At 35.5% G+C, this 17,686-nt stretch overlaps 2 protein-coding genes across 12 annotated transcripts in view; both read left to right on the top strand.

Moving 5' to 3' along the window:
- The window catches only part of LOC6578691 (pneumococcal serine-rich repeat protein), a 103,816-nt gene extending 94,669 nt beyond the window's left edge, over positions 1–9,147 (top strand). For 7 of the 11 annotated variants that reach the window (XM_044010969.1, XM_044010967.1, XM_044010970.1 and 4 more), the window contains one exon: positions 8,683–9,147. In XM_044010969.1, coding sequence (XP_043866904.1) covers positions 8,683–8,858 — 176 coding nt within the window. In that variant the 3' untranslated portion in view covers positions 8,859–9,147. The remainder of the gene's footprint in view (positions 1–8,682) is intronic. The other 4 variants (XR_004364068.1, XR_004364067.1, XR_004364069.2 and 1 more) reach the window with 1 other exon arrangement.
- Positions 9,148–13,569: 4,422 nt separating this feature from the next.
- LOC6578687 (myeloid differentiation primary response protein MyD88) lies at positions 13,570–16,550 on the top strand. The gene is made up of 5 exons (XM_002004559.4): positions 13,570–15,005; positions 15,073–15,338; positions 15,410–15,578; positions 15,633–15,822; positions 15,897–16,550. The coding sequence occupies exons 1-5, from the start codon at positions 14,540–14,542 to the stop codon at positions 16,285–16,287; spliced, it is 1,482 nt and encodes a 493-aa protein (XP_002004595.2). The 5' UTR covers positions 13,570–14,539; the 3' UTR covers positions 16,288–16,550.
- Positions 16,551–17,686: the final 1,136 nt, after the last annotated feature.

Here is a 17,686-nt window from a genome sequence, read left to right as displayed (position 1 = left end):
ATAGGATCTGAGCTCAATCAGCTGAGCTACAGGCCATTAAAACGCCTCTCCCCATGCTGAATAGCAGTGGTTTGTTTTCACGATGTTAATTAACAGTTATCTGTTCATGTGCTGTTAAGTAACAGTTTTCTGTTGCTATACTGTTAAGTAAAACTTTTGAATACTGTTAAATAACAGTCCGCTGAAACTATACTGTTAGTTAACAGTTCTATGTTAGTTAAAAGTTCTCTGTTAAGTAACATGTTTCTGTTAAGTAACAGTTCTATGTAAAGTAACATTTCTCTGTTAAGTAACAGTTCTCTGTTAAGTAACAGTTCTCTGTTAAGTAACAGTTCTCTGTTAAGTAACAGTTCTCTGTTAAGTAATAGTTCTCTGTTAAGTAACAGTTCTCTGTTAAGTAACAGTTCTCTGTTAAGTAACAGTTCTCTGTTAAGTAACACTTTCTCTTAAGTATCAGTTTTCAATTTAAAATGGCATGCGTCATACTACTACTCATTTCTGTGCGCCTGGTATTTCTCCTGTGTTTACGTATAAATTAGCAATTAATCGGCGAAATGGCTGTCATTGTTTATGTTTTTAACTCAAGGTTACAGAGAATTTCAGGCTTCTCTCACTCTACAATAAGAATTAGCAACCTTCTACTCATTTCTGTGCGCCTGGTATTTTGGCTGTATTTAGGTATAAAATTAGTGATTTTAACGGCGAAATGCCTGTCATTGTTTATGTTATTAACTCAAGGCTACAGAGAATTTCAGGTTTCTCTCACTCTACAATAAGAATTAGCAACCTTCTACTCATTTCTGTGCGCCTGGTATTTTGGCTGTATTTAGGTATAAAATTAGTGATTTTAACGGCGAAATGCCTGTCATTGTTTATGTTATTAACTCAAGGCTACAGAGAATTTCAGGTTTCTCTCACTCTACAATAAGAATTAGCAACCTTCTACTCATTTCTGTGCGCCTGGTATTTTGGCTGTATTTAGGTATAAAATTAGTGATTTTAACGGCGAAATGCCTGTCATTGTTTATGTTATTAACTCAAGGCTACAGAGAATTTCAGGCTTCTCTCACTCTACAATAAGAATTAGCAACCTTCTACTCATTTCTGTGCGCCTGGTATTTTGGCTGTATTTAGGTATAAAATTAGTGATTTTAACGGCGAAATGGCTGTCATTGTTTATGTTTTTAACTCAAGGTTACAGAGAATTTCAGGCTTCTCTCACTCTACAATAAGAATTAGCAACCTTCTACTCATTTCTGTGCGCCTGGTATTTTGGCTGTATTTAGGTATAAAATTAGTGATTTTAACGGCGAAATGCCTGTCATTGTTTATGTTATTAACTCAAGGCTACAGAGAATTTCAGGTTCCTCTCACTCTACAATAAGAATTAGCAACCTTCTGCACGTTTCTGTGCGCCTGGTACTTCAGCCGAATTAGCAGGCAATTTTAGTTATCTAAGCACCTTAATACTATGCAACTTAATTGGTGAATAAATTATAATAAATGGTCGTCTGAAGAAAATCATTCATACATGTTTGTGGACAATTTAGTCCTTTAGATCTCCAGGACTATATCCTAAGCATTGATTACCTAGGATATGTGGGTCGACTGGAATTCATTGGGGTAAAAGGGGCACATTTAAAAGTCAGCTGAAAGAAATGCATTCATATTTGCGGATCATTAATGCGACCCTTTAGGTTTCCAGGACTATATCCTTGGTATGGTATGACCAAGCATATGTATGTCGACTGGAAGCCATTGCGTGGGCAACAGCTAATAAATAACTGTCTTCTGAAAGAATAACATTCATATTGATGGACCAGGAATTTCATTCTGTGGGTTTCAAGGACTACATTCCTGGTATGATATAACCAAGGATAAGAGGGTCCACTAGAAACCATGGAACAGCCAAGGCTGATATCCTTTTGATCTGCATGTACTGAGAATGCCTCCAATGCATGCATTGTTTGTCAGCAGGAGCTGCAATATAAATTATGTTTATAATTTAAATTGTGATACTTTATGATATAGATATGTGATGCTAATGATGAGTATGTGAATAATATTATCATATTTATTCGTTATTAGCTTTTTCAATTTGTATTTTAACTTTTGTTGTATGTGTATTGCTTGCATCTGTTATAAAACTCAAATAATACTTATCGTAGCATCTAGGAGAACATCAAATTCAATTATGACACATTTCCTGCTTAACAAACTGTAACAGAGCCCAATTGGCTGCAATTGGTTTCCCATTTTGCAATTCCCTTTGATTTGTCTAACGCACAAATGCAAACGCAATGTGGACCCAATGGCTCCATTGTCGGACAGACAGACAGACTGACTGACAGAGAGACGGAGAGACAGTGAGACTAACTGGCAGGCAGTTAGGCTGGCTGTTTTGTGGGTCAGTTTAGGTTCCCATATGGAAACATAAAGCCAAGCAAAATACCTTTACGTATTCCCCAATGAACAGCTGCCAGATGCTGACTTATGAAAATTGAGCTGGTAAAAGCTTGAGCAAATCTCGTGCATTACATAACTGAGTCAATGACTAAGCGACTAACTGACTTGCAAACACCAGGAGCAGCAATAGCATATACATATACACACATGCAAAAACACACACACAGACACACACATGCGTTGGCCATAAAAAATGATGCTTACCTCGACTTTAATGACTGTGCGGCTGTGGCTCTGACTGCAGCAGCCAAACTAATCAGCACTGCGTGTGTGTGTGTGTGTGTGTATTGTATTTTGTTGTGTGTGTTTAGCCAAGCACAGACAATGACAATGTGCTCTGGCTGTCTGTCTGTCTGACTGACTCACTGACTTACTGGCCAAGCGTGCGGCTGTGGATGCTGCGTCTGCAAGGACCTTTTTGTTATCGTGCTCACTTTTTATACTTTCACTTAATAGTTGTGTTGTTTGTTTGTGTGCGTGTGTGCATCATTACGAGTCGTGGCAACGGCTGCCATCCTTTTTATACATACATACATACATACATATATACATGTATGTATACGTATGTGCGCCTACAGGCTTGCACGCTTATTTACACACACACACACACACACATACAGTCGTAATTTTACGTTTACGACGCGAAACTAGGTTACTTTTTCATGCGCGCGTGAGTGAGTGCAACAGCAACAACAACAACAACAACAACAACATTGGCAACAATTGTTTGGCTGCTGTTGCTGCTGGTGACATTGCCCGCTCATTTGGCTTCACGTCCTTGTCAAAATGTCCTGCGAAAAAGCCCACGCGACCAAGTCAAATACCAACAACAACAACAACGACCACAACTAGCAACAGCCCCTATCAGCCACGCCCACAAAACGCATCAAACAAATAAATTGACAGTCACACAGTAGAATAACTCTGACGGCAATGTCAAAGATATTTGTCTGTCTCTGTCTCTGTCTCTCTATTTCTCTCTCTCTCTCTCTCTCTCTCTCTCTCTCTCTCTCTGCCTGCCTTCACTTTTATACAAAAATAATGGCCATCAAAATTAATAAAAACGTAATCAGAGCGAATGACTACAGAGGAAAACGAAAAGTATAAAAGCGAAGAAGAAGCAGCTGAAAGAAGAATTGTATAATACACTAGAGAAAAGTGATAAGAAAATAAATATACATATATATATAAAATATATGACTGCAAATAAGTGAGCTTAGCCAGCCCAGACCCGTTATATTTATATAGAAATCATGTCAATCAAATTCTCTATAACCACAATCAACTAAAGTTCCGTGAGACTAGCTAATTCCAGCTCGCGATTATACGCTAACTATGCAAAGAAAATCGCTTTTAGTTTAAGTGTGCTTAAGACCCGCTAAATGAGGTTAAGTTGAAAGATGCGATAAACAACGTTGCCTTCGCAGCTTTTCTAATTGCTTGAGTGGGGATAGCTTAGTCTGGCTGAACTCGGGTTGAAAGCATCGAGAAAATACGCTTAAGAAACTGATTTTACAGACAAAGTGAGGTTAGGTTACTTTTAGACTTGTAGAGGTTAAGTTAAAACGGCAAGCTAAGAGCTTTCAGAACTTATGTGGAGTTAACTAAACATAACTGAAATAAACTTGAAAACAAATCATCTTTTAGGTTACGTTCGACTAGCTAAGGTTAGGTTGAAAGTTTCAATTTTCTTAAAACTTGAGTGAACTTAGTTTTAACTTCTTGACCTTAAGTTAGAATGTCAATGAGCTTGGCTACTTAAGCAGCTGTTCTTAAAGGTTATAGATAATTGGCTATATTTAATGAATTGGTTATAGTTAATGAAATCAGATTGAAGTTATAAAGATAAGATCAAAGCATTTCAAAACATTCCTGTCATTGTAGGAAAGAGGCTCACAGAACTTTTTATTGAGCTTTAGTTCACATATCATATATTGAATTTTCAATAAAAAAAAAAAAATAATTGCAAAAATAATACTAATTAATAAAATGCATATTTAATAAGTGCAAACAAGAATTATTTTTTAATTTTTATTCAAACAATAAATATCAACTGTTAAAGCGCTACAAAAACCTCATTTACACGCAATTAAAATTATTTGCAATTATGGTAAATATAATGAGTAATTATAATTAGCATTATCGTTATAATGATGATTATCAGTGCAATCACTCGCATTGACCCAAACTCGGACTTTTCATTTGATGGCGTCAAATGTCGAGTAGGAAATGTGTGCAGAAAATTAAAATTTGCACTTCAATTGAGCGACAGAAAGAGTGAAAGAGACAGCAACAACAAGCGTGGGCTTTGAATAAATAAATGAAAAATAATAATATTAATAAATATGTTTATTAAAGCTCTCGAACCAATGGAAATGTCCAGATGATGGCAAATTTATTAATCGTAAATGTAAATTGTTGCGAAAATTCATATTTTTTATACAGTTATTATATATGTGTAATATGTAGTATTTATATGTAAATATATTTGTATATTAAAAATTTTTTAAAATATGATATAGAGAAGGCAGATTTAAATTAATAAAATTAACATTAAATAAATGTTTATCCATAGGAAGAAGAAGAAGAAGCAGTTATGAAATAAATAGATAGGACATTAAAGCCTTGATATATTGCACAAAGTGTAGTTAAGGAAAGAGAAGAAGGGGGAGAACATGTAATCCAGAAAGTTGATTTGACTTTATGAAGTCATAGAAAGACCTGCAGCTATTGAGTACATACAGTGTTGGATGGGTATAAAGGAAAGCATGTTATGAGAACCAAAGGAGCTTACAGCTTTTTCCCTCACTATAATTTACTAATTTATTCTCTTATAAGTTCCTGCCAAACATTTCATAAGCTCCTATTCCTCTTTACAATAGAATTTGAAAGAATATTTCCAATTAATTATGCTGTCAAGTATTCTATTTTCAATTTGAATAACTTAATGGCCCTTTCGTTTCGGGAGCACCCAAAAAAAAAAAAAAAAAAAATGGGGAAACCACACAGCTACCTCAATAATTTCCATTTGCGAGTAAGGCAACTGAATTCAACCCATTCCACTTGCTGGCTTTTCTGGTTCTTCTTAAATTTTCATCAGCCTGCCCAGCAGCCACCCACGGGGCGGCAGGAAACTAATTAGTTACATTGTAGTTGCATGGTCTTCGGTCTTCATCCGTCATGTGACTGCACAGCAGGCGGCTCCAGGGAGGAGCCATTGCCATGGCCCGAGTCAGAGCCAGAGCGAGCCACAGGCTGTGCTGTTGCTTTCAACGCCGCATTTATAATTAAACAACATGAAAGACACAAAGAAGCAACGCACACACACACACACACACACACACACACCTGGTCACACACAAGCACACACGCACACACAGAGACAAAGTGAGTCTCTGAAAGTTACACGACGGCATTTATGAGCGCCCATAATGGTTGTTAACAATTTAACTTGTTTACCAGTGGGAAAGTTCTATGTTAATTGGTCTCAAATAGCCTCACACACACATACACACACACACACACTCCTACACACACACACACACATATGTGAACTGTGCGCCCCATTGTACTCGGCAGCTGTGGCGGCACTTGCCAAGTGAATAATGGCAGCCAACCAGCCTCAGCGTCACCTGTGCCTGACCCACCTCTGGACCCGCAAGCGCACCCGCCCCCGCCCCCGCTCCCTCTGCGCCTCTGTCATCATTAACACGTTGCGCCTACGCCTGCGTGCAACAGGACAAGGATTACGACCACAGACCACGTGATCCCTTACAAACTTGTGTTTGAGTTCTGTTTGAGCTCGCTCCTCCCCCTCTCCCCCTCCGCCTTGGCCGCCTTCACATTCGAGTCCATTTGGCACAACGACAAATTTTTTCTTTTTTAAGTGCCGCATTCTCGTCGCGTGTGCACATATTAAATTTAATTTGTTATTTTAATACCCTGTAAATGCTAGACAATCGAAAAAAGTTCTATTGAGTTGTTAGATTAAAGAAAATGAATCAAGATGATTTATAATTGCCTTTAAGTAATAATCTTCGTATTCCTATACATATATATTAGATTATAATTGCATTCTACTTTTGGCTCTTAAATAATATATAATTCTTTTTGTAATTACTCTGTAAATACTTGGCAATCGAGAAGAGATATACTCAAAGCTGCTATTGATTAACATTTTAATATCTGTAATTTAATATCTGTAAATTCCAATTATGGAAGCTGTTCATTTAACATTCCTTAAATTCTTCGTTTCAATTGACATAATTTAAGTTAATTGGTGAAGTGAGTGTGCATGCAATGTGGTTGAATAAGCTTTAGGGGCAACTAAAATTAATATGGGTTGCTTACAATGGGAATAAGGGTTTTTCAATCAAATTTAATATGTTATTTTAATACCCTGTAAACTCCGGGTATATGAAAAGAGTTGAATGGATTTAGGAATGGATTATATAGGCTAAGAGCTACGTCTACTAGTATAACAACTACTTCTACTACTACCAATGCTTCTAAAACTACTACTATAATTAATACTTTTACTACTATTACTACTATAACTAATGCCTCTACTACTATAACTAATACTTCTAATACCATTAAATAACTAATACTACTACTACAATAACTACTACTACTAAAACAACTATGACTTCTACTACTACTACTACTCTAACTATAACACCTACTCCTACTTCCACTACTATTACTACTACTACTACTATAACTATATCTTCTACTCATACTTATACTACTACTATAAATATTACTTTTCCTACTACTTCTACTAATACTATAACTATTACATCTACTACTATTACTCTACGACTACTAATACGTCTACCATAACTACTACTTCTACTACTACTATAACTATTACATCTACTACTATTACTCTACTACTACTAATACGTCTACCATAACTACTACTTCTACTACTACCAATATTTCTACTACTACTACTACTATTACTACTAAAACTATTACTTCTACTACTATTAGTAATACTACTACTACTTCTATGACTGCTGCTTATACTTTGAGTGCACTTCAAAAGTATATTATTATTCAATTGAAAATTCTATATATTATTTATCATATATCTTAGCTCCGACTTCTTTTATACAACTAATTTCAAATATATATTTTCACTTTTATGCTACATAATTTATACTTTTACTGGGTATATGCTTTGCCGACTCATTTGCATTGAATTCAACTTTTTGCTGCCTTTCCCGATAAACGAGTAACTAATTTTGCAATTAAATAAAAGCGTTCGTAAATTACTTGAATATTTGTTTGGCTTGTTCGTATGAGTGTGTGTATGTACATCTGTGCATGTATGCATATATGCATGTGTGTGTTGGTGTATGTGTGTCTGCCATTTAGGGCAAGTATTTTTTAATTAAATTTTTCGGTGCTCAGGACAGAGTTAAGCGTTACGTATTGCAGGCAGATGCACACAGCACACAACGTGCCACAGTTGCACAAACTGTGTTGCAACATCAACTCGAATCTTTGTCAAAAAAAAAAGAATAAAGTCAACAACAACAGCAAACAAAGACAAAAGCAATATGCAGAACAAAGTTAAAAGCAAACACGAGGGGGGCGGGGCGACAGACACAAATAGAGCAAACTATCAAAAAACAAAACCAACAGACCAGACACCAGCCACGCCCACTGTCCCAGATGCCCCCCGCACACAGCTGTGTATGATTGATTGGCAAACAAATTTTTGACACTCTTGACGCGCGACCACGCCCACATGCGCATGTCAATTTTGCTGTTTGCCGTTAATTAAAAGTGCTGTAAAATGCACAAAAGCAAAAGCAAATGCAAAGGGAAAGGGAAACGCCAGCGGGGCTGGGTCAAAGGCTTGTTTAACCAAATATGAAAATGTTATCGATGAACCGGAAACGGAACCGGAAGCGGTCCATTAATGGCGAATAACGGATATCGCGAATAAACTGTTGAACTGTGCTTAAAGTAAATAGTCTGGATTGATGAAAGTTTATATCTAAGAATTCATCAACAGGCATTTACTTCAACTGCAGTTTAAACGAAATGCAACAGAAGCAGACAAACGGTGAAATGTGTCCAGAGAAACTTGTTCCATTAGATAATGCACTATATAATAATATATGTATGTCTTTAGATCTAGTTTAATTTCCAACTATTTGATATACGCTCTAACGACTTTTCTCTATTCGCTTCGAGCAGTTCGCCAGGAGAACGAGCGCAGCATGCGGGAGAATCTGGAACGCACGCTCATGATGAAGAATATGACGGAGTTGAATCTGCAGCGACAGCAACAGTTGCTGATGCAGGCGCAGCAGCAGCAGCAACACCAGCAGCAGCAGCAGCAGCAGCATCACAAGCCGCTGCAGCTTCCATAACAAACGCTTTTCGGCATTTCCTTAGGCAAGGGTAGTTGATGTACATCAGCCACTGCTGTTGCTACTTACCAACACTGGCGTTGTTCAACACTGAAACTCCCCACTCTCGACTCAACAAGTTATGCGCACAATACAAAAAAAAAAAAAAAAAAAAAAAAAAACAAATCTCTTTGTTAACTACAATTAGAGGAGACGAAGCGAAGCTACAGTGGATAAAAACAACTATTTAGCTCTTAAAAACACACAACAAAAATCCAAAACAGAAAATAATAACAAAAACTAAAAACAATACGTGTATTTAGCAGATTGTTAGTCAAAGAAAACATAAAATTAATGAAAAGTGATCCAGTTAAAAAATAAATAAATAAATAAAAAAAATGTTATTTATAAATACAAAAAGTTGGTTCGATTGCATTGTAAATGTATTTATTGTCAAGTATGCTAAAAAAAAAAAAAAAAAAAAAAAATTCACACACACACACAACTGTAATTTTTACGTGTTACGATCTGTTATCAACGTCGAGACTTCGACGTCGCACCAAATGCCAAAGCGCTTCAACTAGAAACAAGTTTTCAATAAAGCAAATCTGAAATAAGGGGATTTTTTTTTTTATTTTAAAAATAATTTAGTAATTTAAAAAAATGCAAGAAATGTAGGTTGGAGTTAAGTTGAGAGCTAAGCAAATGCTATGAATTCATTTAGGATTACGTTTTATTTTTATATATGTTTATTACAATATGCGAGCGTAGTCTGAAAGGTTTTTAAGCTCTAGTATATGAAGGATAAAGTTCGAGAACTGATGAAATACCTGCATAAGTAAAAGTTGTGTTACGCTGTTATAAGAAGTTATTAATTTAGTATTGCATACGAGGGCAGACTAAAAGATAAAGTTAATTCACTTTGCTTTAACCATATAAACATTTATATTTACAAAATTTTATTTATTAAGTTGTTAATTTATAAATAATTTTTTGTTATTAAATATAAAATAAAATAATAAAAAATAATATAATATAATAATATTTAATTTTTTTTTATATTATAAAAATATAAATAAATTTTTAAAAATATATTTTTAGTACTATTTTAATATTATAAAATACAATCGAATATTATTTATATTTATATTTTTAATTGAATTTTTTTTATGTCTATTATTTTTTAATATTCTTTCTAGATTTGCTAACATATTCTTTGCTTATTTGATTTTTACGTTTTATTTTATTAGTTGCAAAAATTTAAATAGCCAATAGACATAATTTAAAGGCAAAAGTCTTCTAAAACACACACAATTTGCTGTTGTTTTCCTCTCTGTCCAAAGAGCATGCATATGTATGTATCTGTCTATATATAAACTAATGGTAAACAAAAGGTTTCGCTAGTTTAGTTAGTTTGTTCATTGGTTTCACTTCCAACCTAATTTACTTTATTAACTAACTTCAGCCAACAGCATAAATTCTACTTTCTGCCCTCCCCAATGAAACTTTTGCGTAGCGCTTTTGGCATAGATGGGAGAATCAAAAACAAAAACAAAAACAGAAACAGAAAAAATCAGAGAAGAAAATAAATGTAAGGTAAAATAAAAATAGTTGCTCAATAGTTATGTATATCTGAAGCAAAGTTGTTAACTGAAAGTATTTATAAGTAAACAAAAAATAAATACAAAATAAAAACCAAGCGTTAAAAGCAGCAACAAGTTTTTGTAAGTCTTAAGTGAAAAATGAAGAGGAAATTAACTAGGAAAAAATTGAAAACAATTTTCAAAATATTAATAAAAAACTGAAAGCGTAATAAGTATTAAACAAAAAGGAGAGCAACAAATTAAACTAGTTTTAAATACAATTTAATTTGCGTGTGCCAAAAGAAAGAGATAGAGAGAAGAGGTAGAAGAGAAGGCGCCTAAATAATTGTTGTATAGTCTAATAAATTAGTTACTACAAAAAAAAAAAAAAAAAAAAAAATTAAATTAAAAACAAAAAGTTACTTAAGTGCAAAACGAGCTTGTTGTCAAATTAATTTTAAATTTAGCTTAAAAAATAATAAGTTACAGTTAAAAGAAAATAAAACTGTTTAATGCAAATGCAAAAGAAAAGTATGTGTGTATGTGCGAGCGATAAGTATATGTATATATGTATATACATTTATATTATACAAATATATGTGTATATATACATCTACATTTATATGGATATACATATATAGTTTGTTTTTACAGCCAGCTGTTGGCTATGTAAATTCTCTACAAACAGCCTCAATCGAGCGTATTAAATTTGTTTTTTCTTTCTTTGTGTATTTAAATACGAATGTGTGTGTGTGTGTGTGTGTGTGTGTGTGCGTGTGTACTTAGCCATGCTGTTGCCAATTTCCATAAAATTTTGCTTTAAGCATATATACTATATAAAGTATAAATTGATATATATATGTATGTATATATATATGCACATTCTATCGGTTTCAGCCGCAAAAAAGCTAACAAAAAACTAAAAGCTGAATTTCAGGCGCAGTCTAAGAAAATATTATAATTTGTTGCTCCAAACTTTCTGCCTCTTTTATTAAAAATAATAAAAAAAAGAATTGAAACAAGGGAAAGCAAATTGTTGAAGAAATAAAAGAATAAACAGCTCGAATTTTTGTGTAAGATTGTGCCTAATCGAAAGTGAGAAATATAACAAAATAATAATAAAACTAAAAAAGGAAATTAAATTAATTAATAATAAATACAATTACATTAAATTGTGTATAACTGGCGAGGGGAGCAGCTGCTAGAGCTGCTGCTAAATTATGAATTCAACTAAAAATCGATGTCAATAATGTTAACTGCTAGCGACTATTTAAAACAAAACAAACAAAAGTTCATATATAGAAACAATTAAAACATAATAGTAAATAAATGGAAAGCTTTAAATTTCAAAACAAATTCTGAATATCGAATAACTAAATTAGCAAAACAAAGTTTTTTTTTAGTTAAATGCGAAGCGAAATGAGAGTATTAGAGCCAACTGTTTAATAAATAAGCATGCCAACAGGCACAAAGACAGACAGAGACACACACGCACACACGTCTATACACACACATACATACACACACAGAGAGAAAGCCCTTGCATCTGTCATATGTTCTAATATGTTCTAACAAGAACTAAAACCTACAAATTCTAAAGCAACTAATAAATATGCACACACACAAATACACCCACACATACACTTACACACACACACAAACCACATCTTTGTAAACAATAGAACAAAAAGCTTCAAGGCTTAACTACAAATATGAATAAGACGAGAAAACGTTTTTGGAAAATGAAATGGAATTTCGCAACAACAAAAAAGTACTTTGTAATTGCATTTAACATAAGTAAATTGAAAATAATATATAAATCTATGTAAGAGCAAACAATTAATTACAATTTTTGCTAAACATAGACCTAAAAACAAAACTACAACAAAATAAAAACAAAAACAATTTAGCTAAGTGTGTAAAAATCTAAGCTGAATTATTATACAAAACGAAAACAAAAAAAACTTGCATTAAATAAAAAAGGAAACTATTTAATAAGCATTAATACAAATAACTCTAAAAAAAATTGAGGCTACAAAATTTGTTAAAAGGAGAAAATAACTAAAGTAAAGTAAAAGTATAAAACGAAGTCTATTTAAGCAATTATTTACAAAGTACACTGAGAGAATATGTAAATAGCGTAACAAACAAAATTTTAAGTGTAATTTAAAAGAAACCCTAAAAACTAAAGAAGAAAAATTAAAAACAATAATGAAAATGCGTAGGTGTAAATGGGAAAGTTTGCCACAAAATTAGTTGAATACATGCGCAGCCTATATGTATGTATATCTGATAAATAACAACAAAAATTTAATAACTAAATGTGTGCAAAAATTGAAACTTAACTGTTAATTGTTGCTCAAAATCAAAAACAAACAAATCAAACAAACAAAACCAAAATACCAAATCAAACATTTGAACGCATTCAGCGTTTTATTCATCAAACAATGTTGAATTCTGAACTAACAAAGCAGTCAAAATAATATTAAATTTAAATAATAAACAAACCGCTAAATTGTGTCACCTGTTTAGTATATCAGTATTTGTAACTGAAACAAAAACAAAACAAACCAAAAAACTCTTGAAAATGCGACGAATCAACTTGAACAAACATGAAAAACAATGGAAAAATAAACGGAATTTTTAAATGGAAATACGATTTGTTTTCTCTTTACTGGGATATATGGGTATATATCAGCATATTATTAATTTGCTTAGATTAGATCTCGACTTCGAGCCACACTTGAGGCGGATTAGCTCTAAATTTCAAATTCAAATTCGGCGCCATATTTCGGTGCTGCCACATCAGCTCATGTTTAACAGAGAACCAGTAAGTTAACAGTTTTGCTCCACATGGAACCAATTCAAAATTCATTAACTGTTTGCGCGCGTATTCAAAATCGATATTTGAAAATCTGCTTTTATTAGCAAGTAAAACTGAAATATTAGAGATGAGCAAAAGTACTAATAACATGAACTGCACTCGTACTTTAACATAGTTATCAGTGCGAAGCGGCAACGAGGGCTGTTAATAACAGCTTGTCTGGATGGCCATTATCACAACACTGCAGATTGACAAGATAGCGTAAAATGTTTGTTTAACATAGGAGAGAACCAGATGAGCAACGGTCACGGCCTTTTTTAGTTCACACAGGTTTAGTGTATCGTTCGTTCGATCGAACTTATTCGGAGCTATTCGGAACGAGTCGACACAACGCTAACAAATAGCCTGTTGCGCAGAAAATGGGGGAAACGCAACACAAATTAATTAGCAATTAACGTGCAGTAAATAAACTGCAATACGCGAGCTAAACAAAAGCATTCGGAAAACGTATAGGAAAAATTCAAACAAACTAAATAAACAAACACGATTCGAGTAACGACAACGCGCAGTCACTAGCCGCAGCAAAACGAAACAGAAAAACAGAAGCAAAACAGCAGTAAAACAAGCAGCAAGTCGCGGACGGCTCAACATAAAAAAATATTTATAAATATATAAAATAGAAATATCAATATAAAATAGAGTTTATTTTTATGTTTTTACCTAACTGTCGCGTGATCGTATATGTGCGTTCGCCTGTGTGTGTGCGTGTGAGTTAGTGTAAAAATATTTAAAAACAAAATCTTCTGCGCAGGCAGACAGAAGCACAGGGCTGGACGCAAGGGGCGAAACAATCAAAAACCAGCGACAGCAGCAGCAGCAGCAGCAACAGACAGATAAACAACAACAGCTACAATAATAATAACAACAACAGCAGCTGTAGCTGTAGCTGTGCTCGGTGACGCGGCGCGAGGTGCTCGTCGAGGTCAGTTCAGCACATTTCGCGCACGGCCGTTTTGTGCGTTCGATCGCACCCCCCTGTCGTCCCTCACTCCGCTCCTGGACCGTCCGGCGGCCACCCGCAATTCTAGCAACAACAATAAAGCATCAGCAAACACCGAAAACAGTTAACAGACTCACGCGCAACTCGTTTTAGTTTTATTGTTTAACTGATAACCCGAACGGGCTGATAAATATCAAAGCGACAAAAACGAGAACGACAACAACAACAACAAAAGCAACAACAAAAGGCTGTGACAAATTATTGCAATTGTCCAAGCGCCAAAAGCTAAGTGCGAATGCGAATGCGCCCTCAATTTGTATGCGGCACACACACGCACACACATAACCGTCCACTCAGTTATTGCCGAACACCCGCTGACGTCAGTCGGGTGGATCGTTATCGTTATCCGAGTATGGTGATGCCGGGGCCAGAGGGGCCCAGCGCGGGCACCATTGCCACAGCCGGGTTCAATCGCACGCCCCTGACGGAGCTGAGCTCCGAGACGCGCCGCCAGCTGGCATGCATGCTCAATCGCAAGAAGGTGCTGCGCTCCGAGGAGGGCTACGAACGGGACTGGCGTGGCATTGCCTCGCTGTCGGGCCAGCGTGGCTATGTGGACGAGTTTGCCAACATGCCCATGGACCTGGTGCTCAACAGCTGGATCAAGCATAATCCGCAAACGGCTGAGGTGGGGCATCTTGAGGAATACCTGGGCATCATCGATCGCTGGGATGTGCGCGATGATATACAGGAGAATCTAAGTAAGCAGAGAGGGAAAGTGTGTGAGAAAGAGAGATAGTAAATCTATTTCCTTTTCCATCTTTGCAGTCAAGGACACAAATCGTTATAATACAAAGCAACAGCAGCTAGAACAGCTGGAGCAGTTGACGCCCACGCCCACTGTTCAGTGTGTGGAGCGTAACAACAATAGTCTGGCACGCGATGTCAACTTGCTGAGCATCGATGATGAGAAATGCCTGCAAAACGGACAGCCGCTGCCCCGCTACAATGCCTGTGTGCTGTACGCCGAGGCGGACATCGAGCATGCAACAGACATTATGAACAACCTAGAGTCTCCGCCCTACAATCTCAAGGCAAGCGAATCTATATATACATATATAGACATCATATACTAGACTATATCTAATCTATTATTGTATTGTAGCTCTTCTTGAGGCATCGGGATCTGCTGCTGGGCGTGCCCTTCGAGCATGTCGAGCTGTCACAGTTCATGGCCACGCGCTGCAACCATCTGATCGTTGTGCTCACCGAGGAATTTCTCAAGAGTCGCGAGAACACGTATCTGGTGAACTTTACGCAAAAGCTGCAAATCGGTAAGCACCTCTTAGATAATCAGTTAACTCAAGTGCTAAGTGAATACATTCTAGAGAACAACACACGCAAGATAATACCCATATTGTACAAACACAACATGACTATACCCCAGACGCTGGCTATTTATACGCACGTTAACTATACGGAGACGTCGAGCTTGTTCAACTTCTGGGATAAGCTGGCGCGTTCGCTGCAAGATGTGGATGCGGCGTCCATATACAGTGCCAATCAGCAACTACTTACGTAAGCACAGCTCGATCTTAGTAATATCTCAATCTGATACTAATGAAATAAATCTCGTCTTAATCTGAATACAGACCGCCGGTAACGGAAGCTCTGCCTCAGCCGGAAACGCCGCGCATCTTAATCAACGATGCGGACGTAACAGATCTATCCGACTGGAATTTAAACGATACAAAGCTCAAATCCATGTCGGGCAATACAACGGCGCCATTGCCCGAACTGAAGATCAAACGCAAAGATAAAATTTTGCAAAAACTAACGCTGAACTTCGGCAGCCCCGGCAAACCGCTGCGGCATGCGCAGTCCGTTAGTGCCATCCATATGCAGGAACAGGAGAGCACACTGAACGCTAGCAACTCTAATCTGTCAACCTATTCGGAGAACAAGAAGCGCTCCAACAAATGGAGCAGCAAGCTGCTGAAGAAGTTTACGCGCAGCAGCACGAAGCTGCAAACGCCTTGCTGAGAGCGGGAGAGAGAGGCAAAGGCGGGGATGCTGTGCAACATGTGAATTTCCTTAAGTTGCGCCCAGTTTGTGGGCCATCATCAATCAATCAATCAGTCAAACAAACACAAACCATCCTTCATTTGATAGTGATTATATACTTAGCCCTTAAAGTCTAAAACCTAAAACCTAATCAAGCCAATTAACTTAATGTATTTAGACGCACTTGTTAAACTATGTAAGTCAAACAACGAATAAAGACAATATATATACATATACACACACACACACAAGCAGACACACCACAACTCCTAAACACAGATGTAAATTTATAAAAAAGAAAAGCTAAAGCATATGTATACCAAAACAGTAAACAATAACAAAAGTAAATGTATTGGCAAATTGTAAGGTTAATCGAGGCACGCACACACACACATACACACTCGCACACAATTAGCTATTAGTCACGCGTCTGATAAGTGACTTACTTAATTCAATTAACGAACAGAATGTATACATATAGATAGTTAGAGAGAGAGAGCGAAAGAGAGATACACCCTATATAATGTAGCCCTAACAAATATCAATTGGACGTCTGTCAGGCAAGAAACCGAAACAGACTAAGCAAATGCTGAATAACATTAGATATCTATATATGTGTGTATGTGTGTAATTGTTGAATAATGTTTATATGTACCATATAACAGCTGAATATGTATGTGTGTGTGTGTGTGTGTCTCTTTCTGTGAACGATAAAGCTTTCGTCACATTTTTGTTTAAGTAATTGTCGCAAAGTGCAGCTCGAGCAACGTTTTATGCCACACACAGTTAAAATATTTATATATATATATATATATATATATATATATGTATATGTACATATGTATATACTTGCTTAAGTCACGCGGTTCTAATATAACTGTCAAGTGTTGTACGATCATATGCATACATATGAATATATATATGTAATTCAAAAGTCGCGTGCTTTGTACTTAAAAGTATCTTGAATGAGCTCGAAATGTGCCAATAAAATTTAAATATAAACATATGTACGGTATAACACACACATATATATATACTATATATAGCTGTATAGTTAAAAGTCAAGTTTTTATGGTTTTTTTCCTGTTAAAACAAAGTTTGTTGTTTCTCTGTGTGCAATAATTAAGTTTATAAATTGTTGTTTTCTCAAATGTGAATACCCTGAGCTCGTTTCCGTTCTTGCTCAAGAATAAATTTGACTCAAATTTGTTTAAATTTTTTTTTGGTTTTTTATTTTTCATTTTATTGTTTAAATCGCTTCATAAATAACCTTTTTTTTTTGTTTTTTTTTTTCATGTTCTTGTAATCGAATTTTGTCAGTTTTTTTTTTTTATTTTTTTTTATTTTATTTTTTGTGAATGTTTATTTTTAGTCCAAT

The sequence above is a fragment of the Drosophila mojavensis genome, unplaced genomic scaffold, assembly GCF_018153725.1.
Source record: "Drosophila mojavensis isolate 15081-1352.22 unplaced genomic scaffold, ASM1815372v1 contig_80, whole genome shotgun sequence".
Lineage (NCBI taxonomy): Eukaryota > Metazoa > Arthropoda > Insecta > Diptera > Drosophilidae > Drosophila > Drosophila mojavensis.
This window is presented reverse-complemented; position numbering and strand designations above follow the sequence as displayed.

Bases quoted from the DNA above. Each gene is read 5' to 3' on its own strand.
- LOC6578687 (XM_002004559.4), top strand. From the start codon at position 14,540: ATGCGAATGCGCCCTCAATTTGTATGCGGCACACACACGCACACACAT. The intron at 15,006-15,072 runs GTAAGCAGAGAG...CCATCTTTGCAG, and splicing joins TGATATACAGGAGAATCTAA to TCAAGGACACAAATCGTTAT. The intron at 15,823-15,896 runs GTAAGCACAGCT...ATCTGAATACAG, and splicing joins GCCAATCAGCAACTACTTAC to ACCGCCGGTAACGGAAGCTC.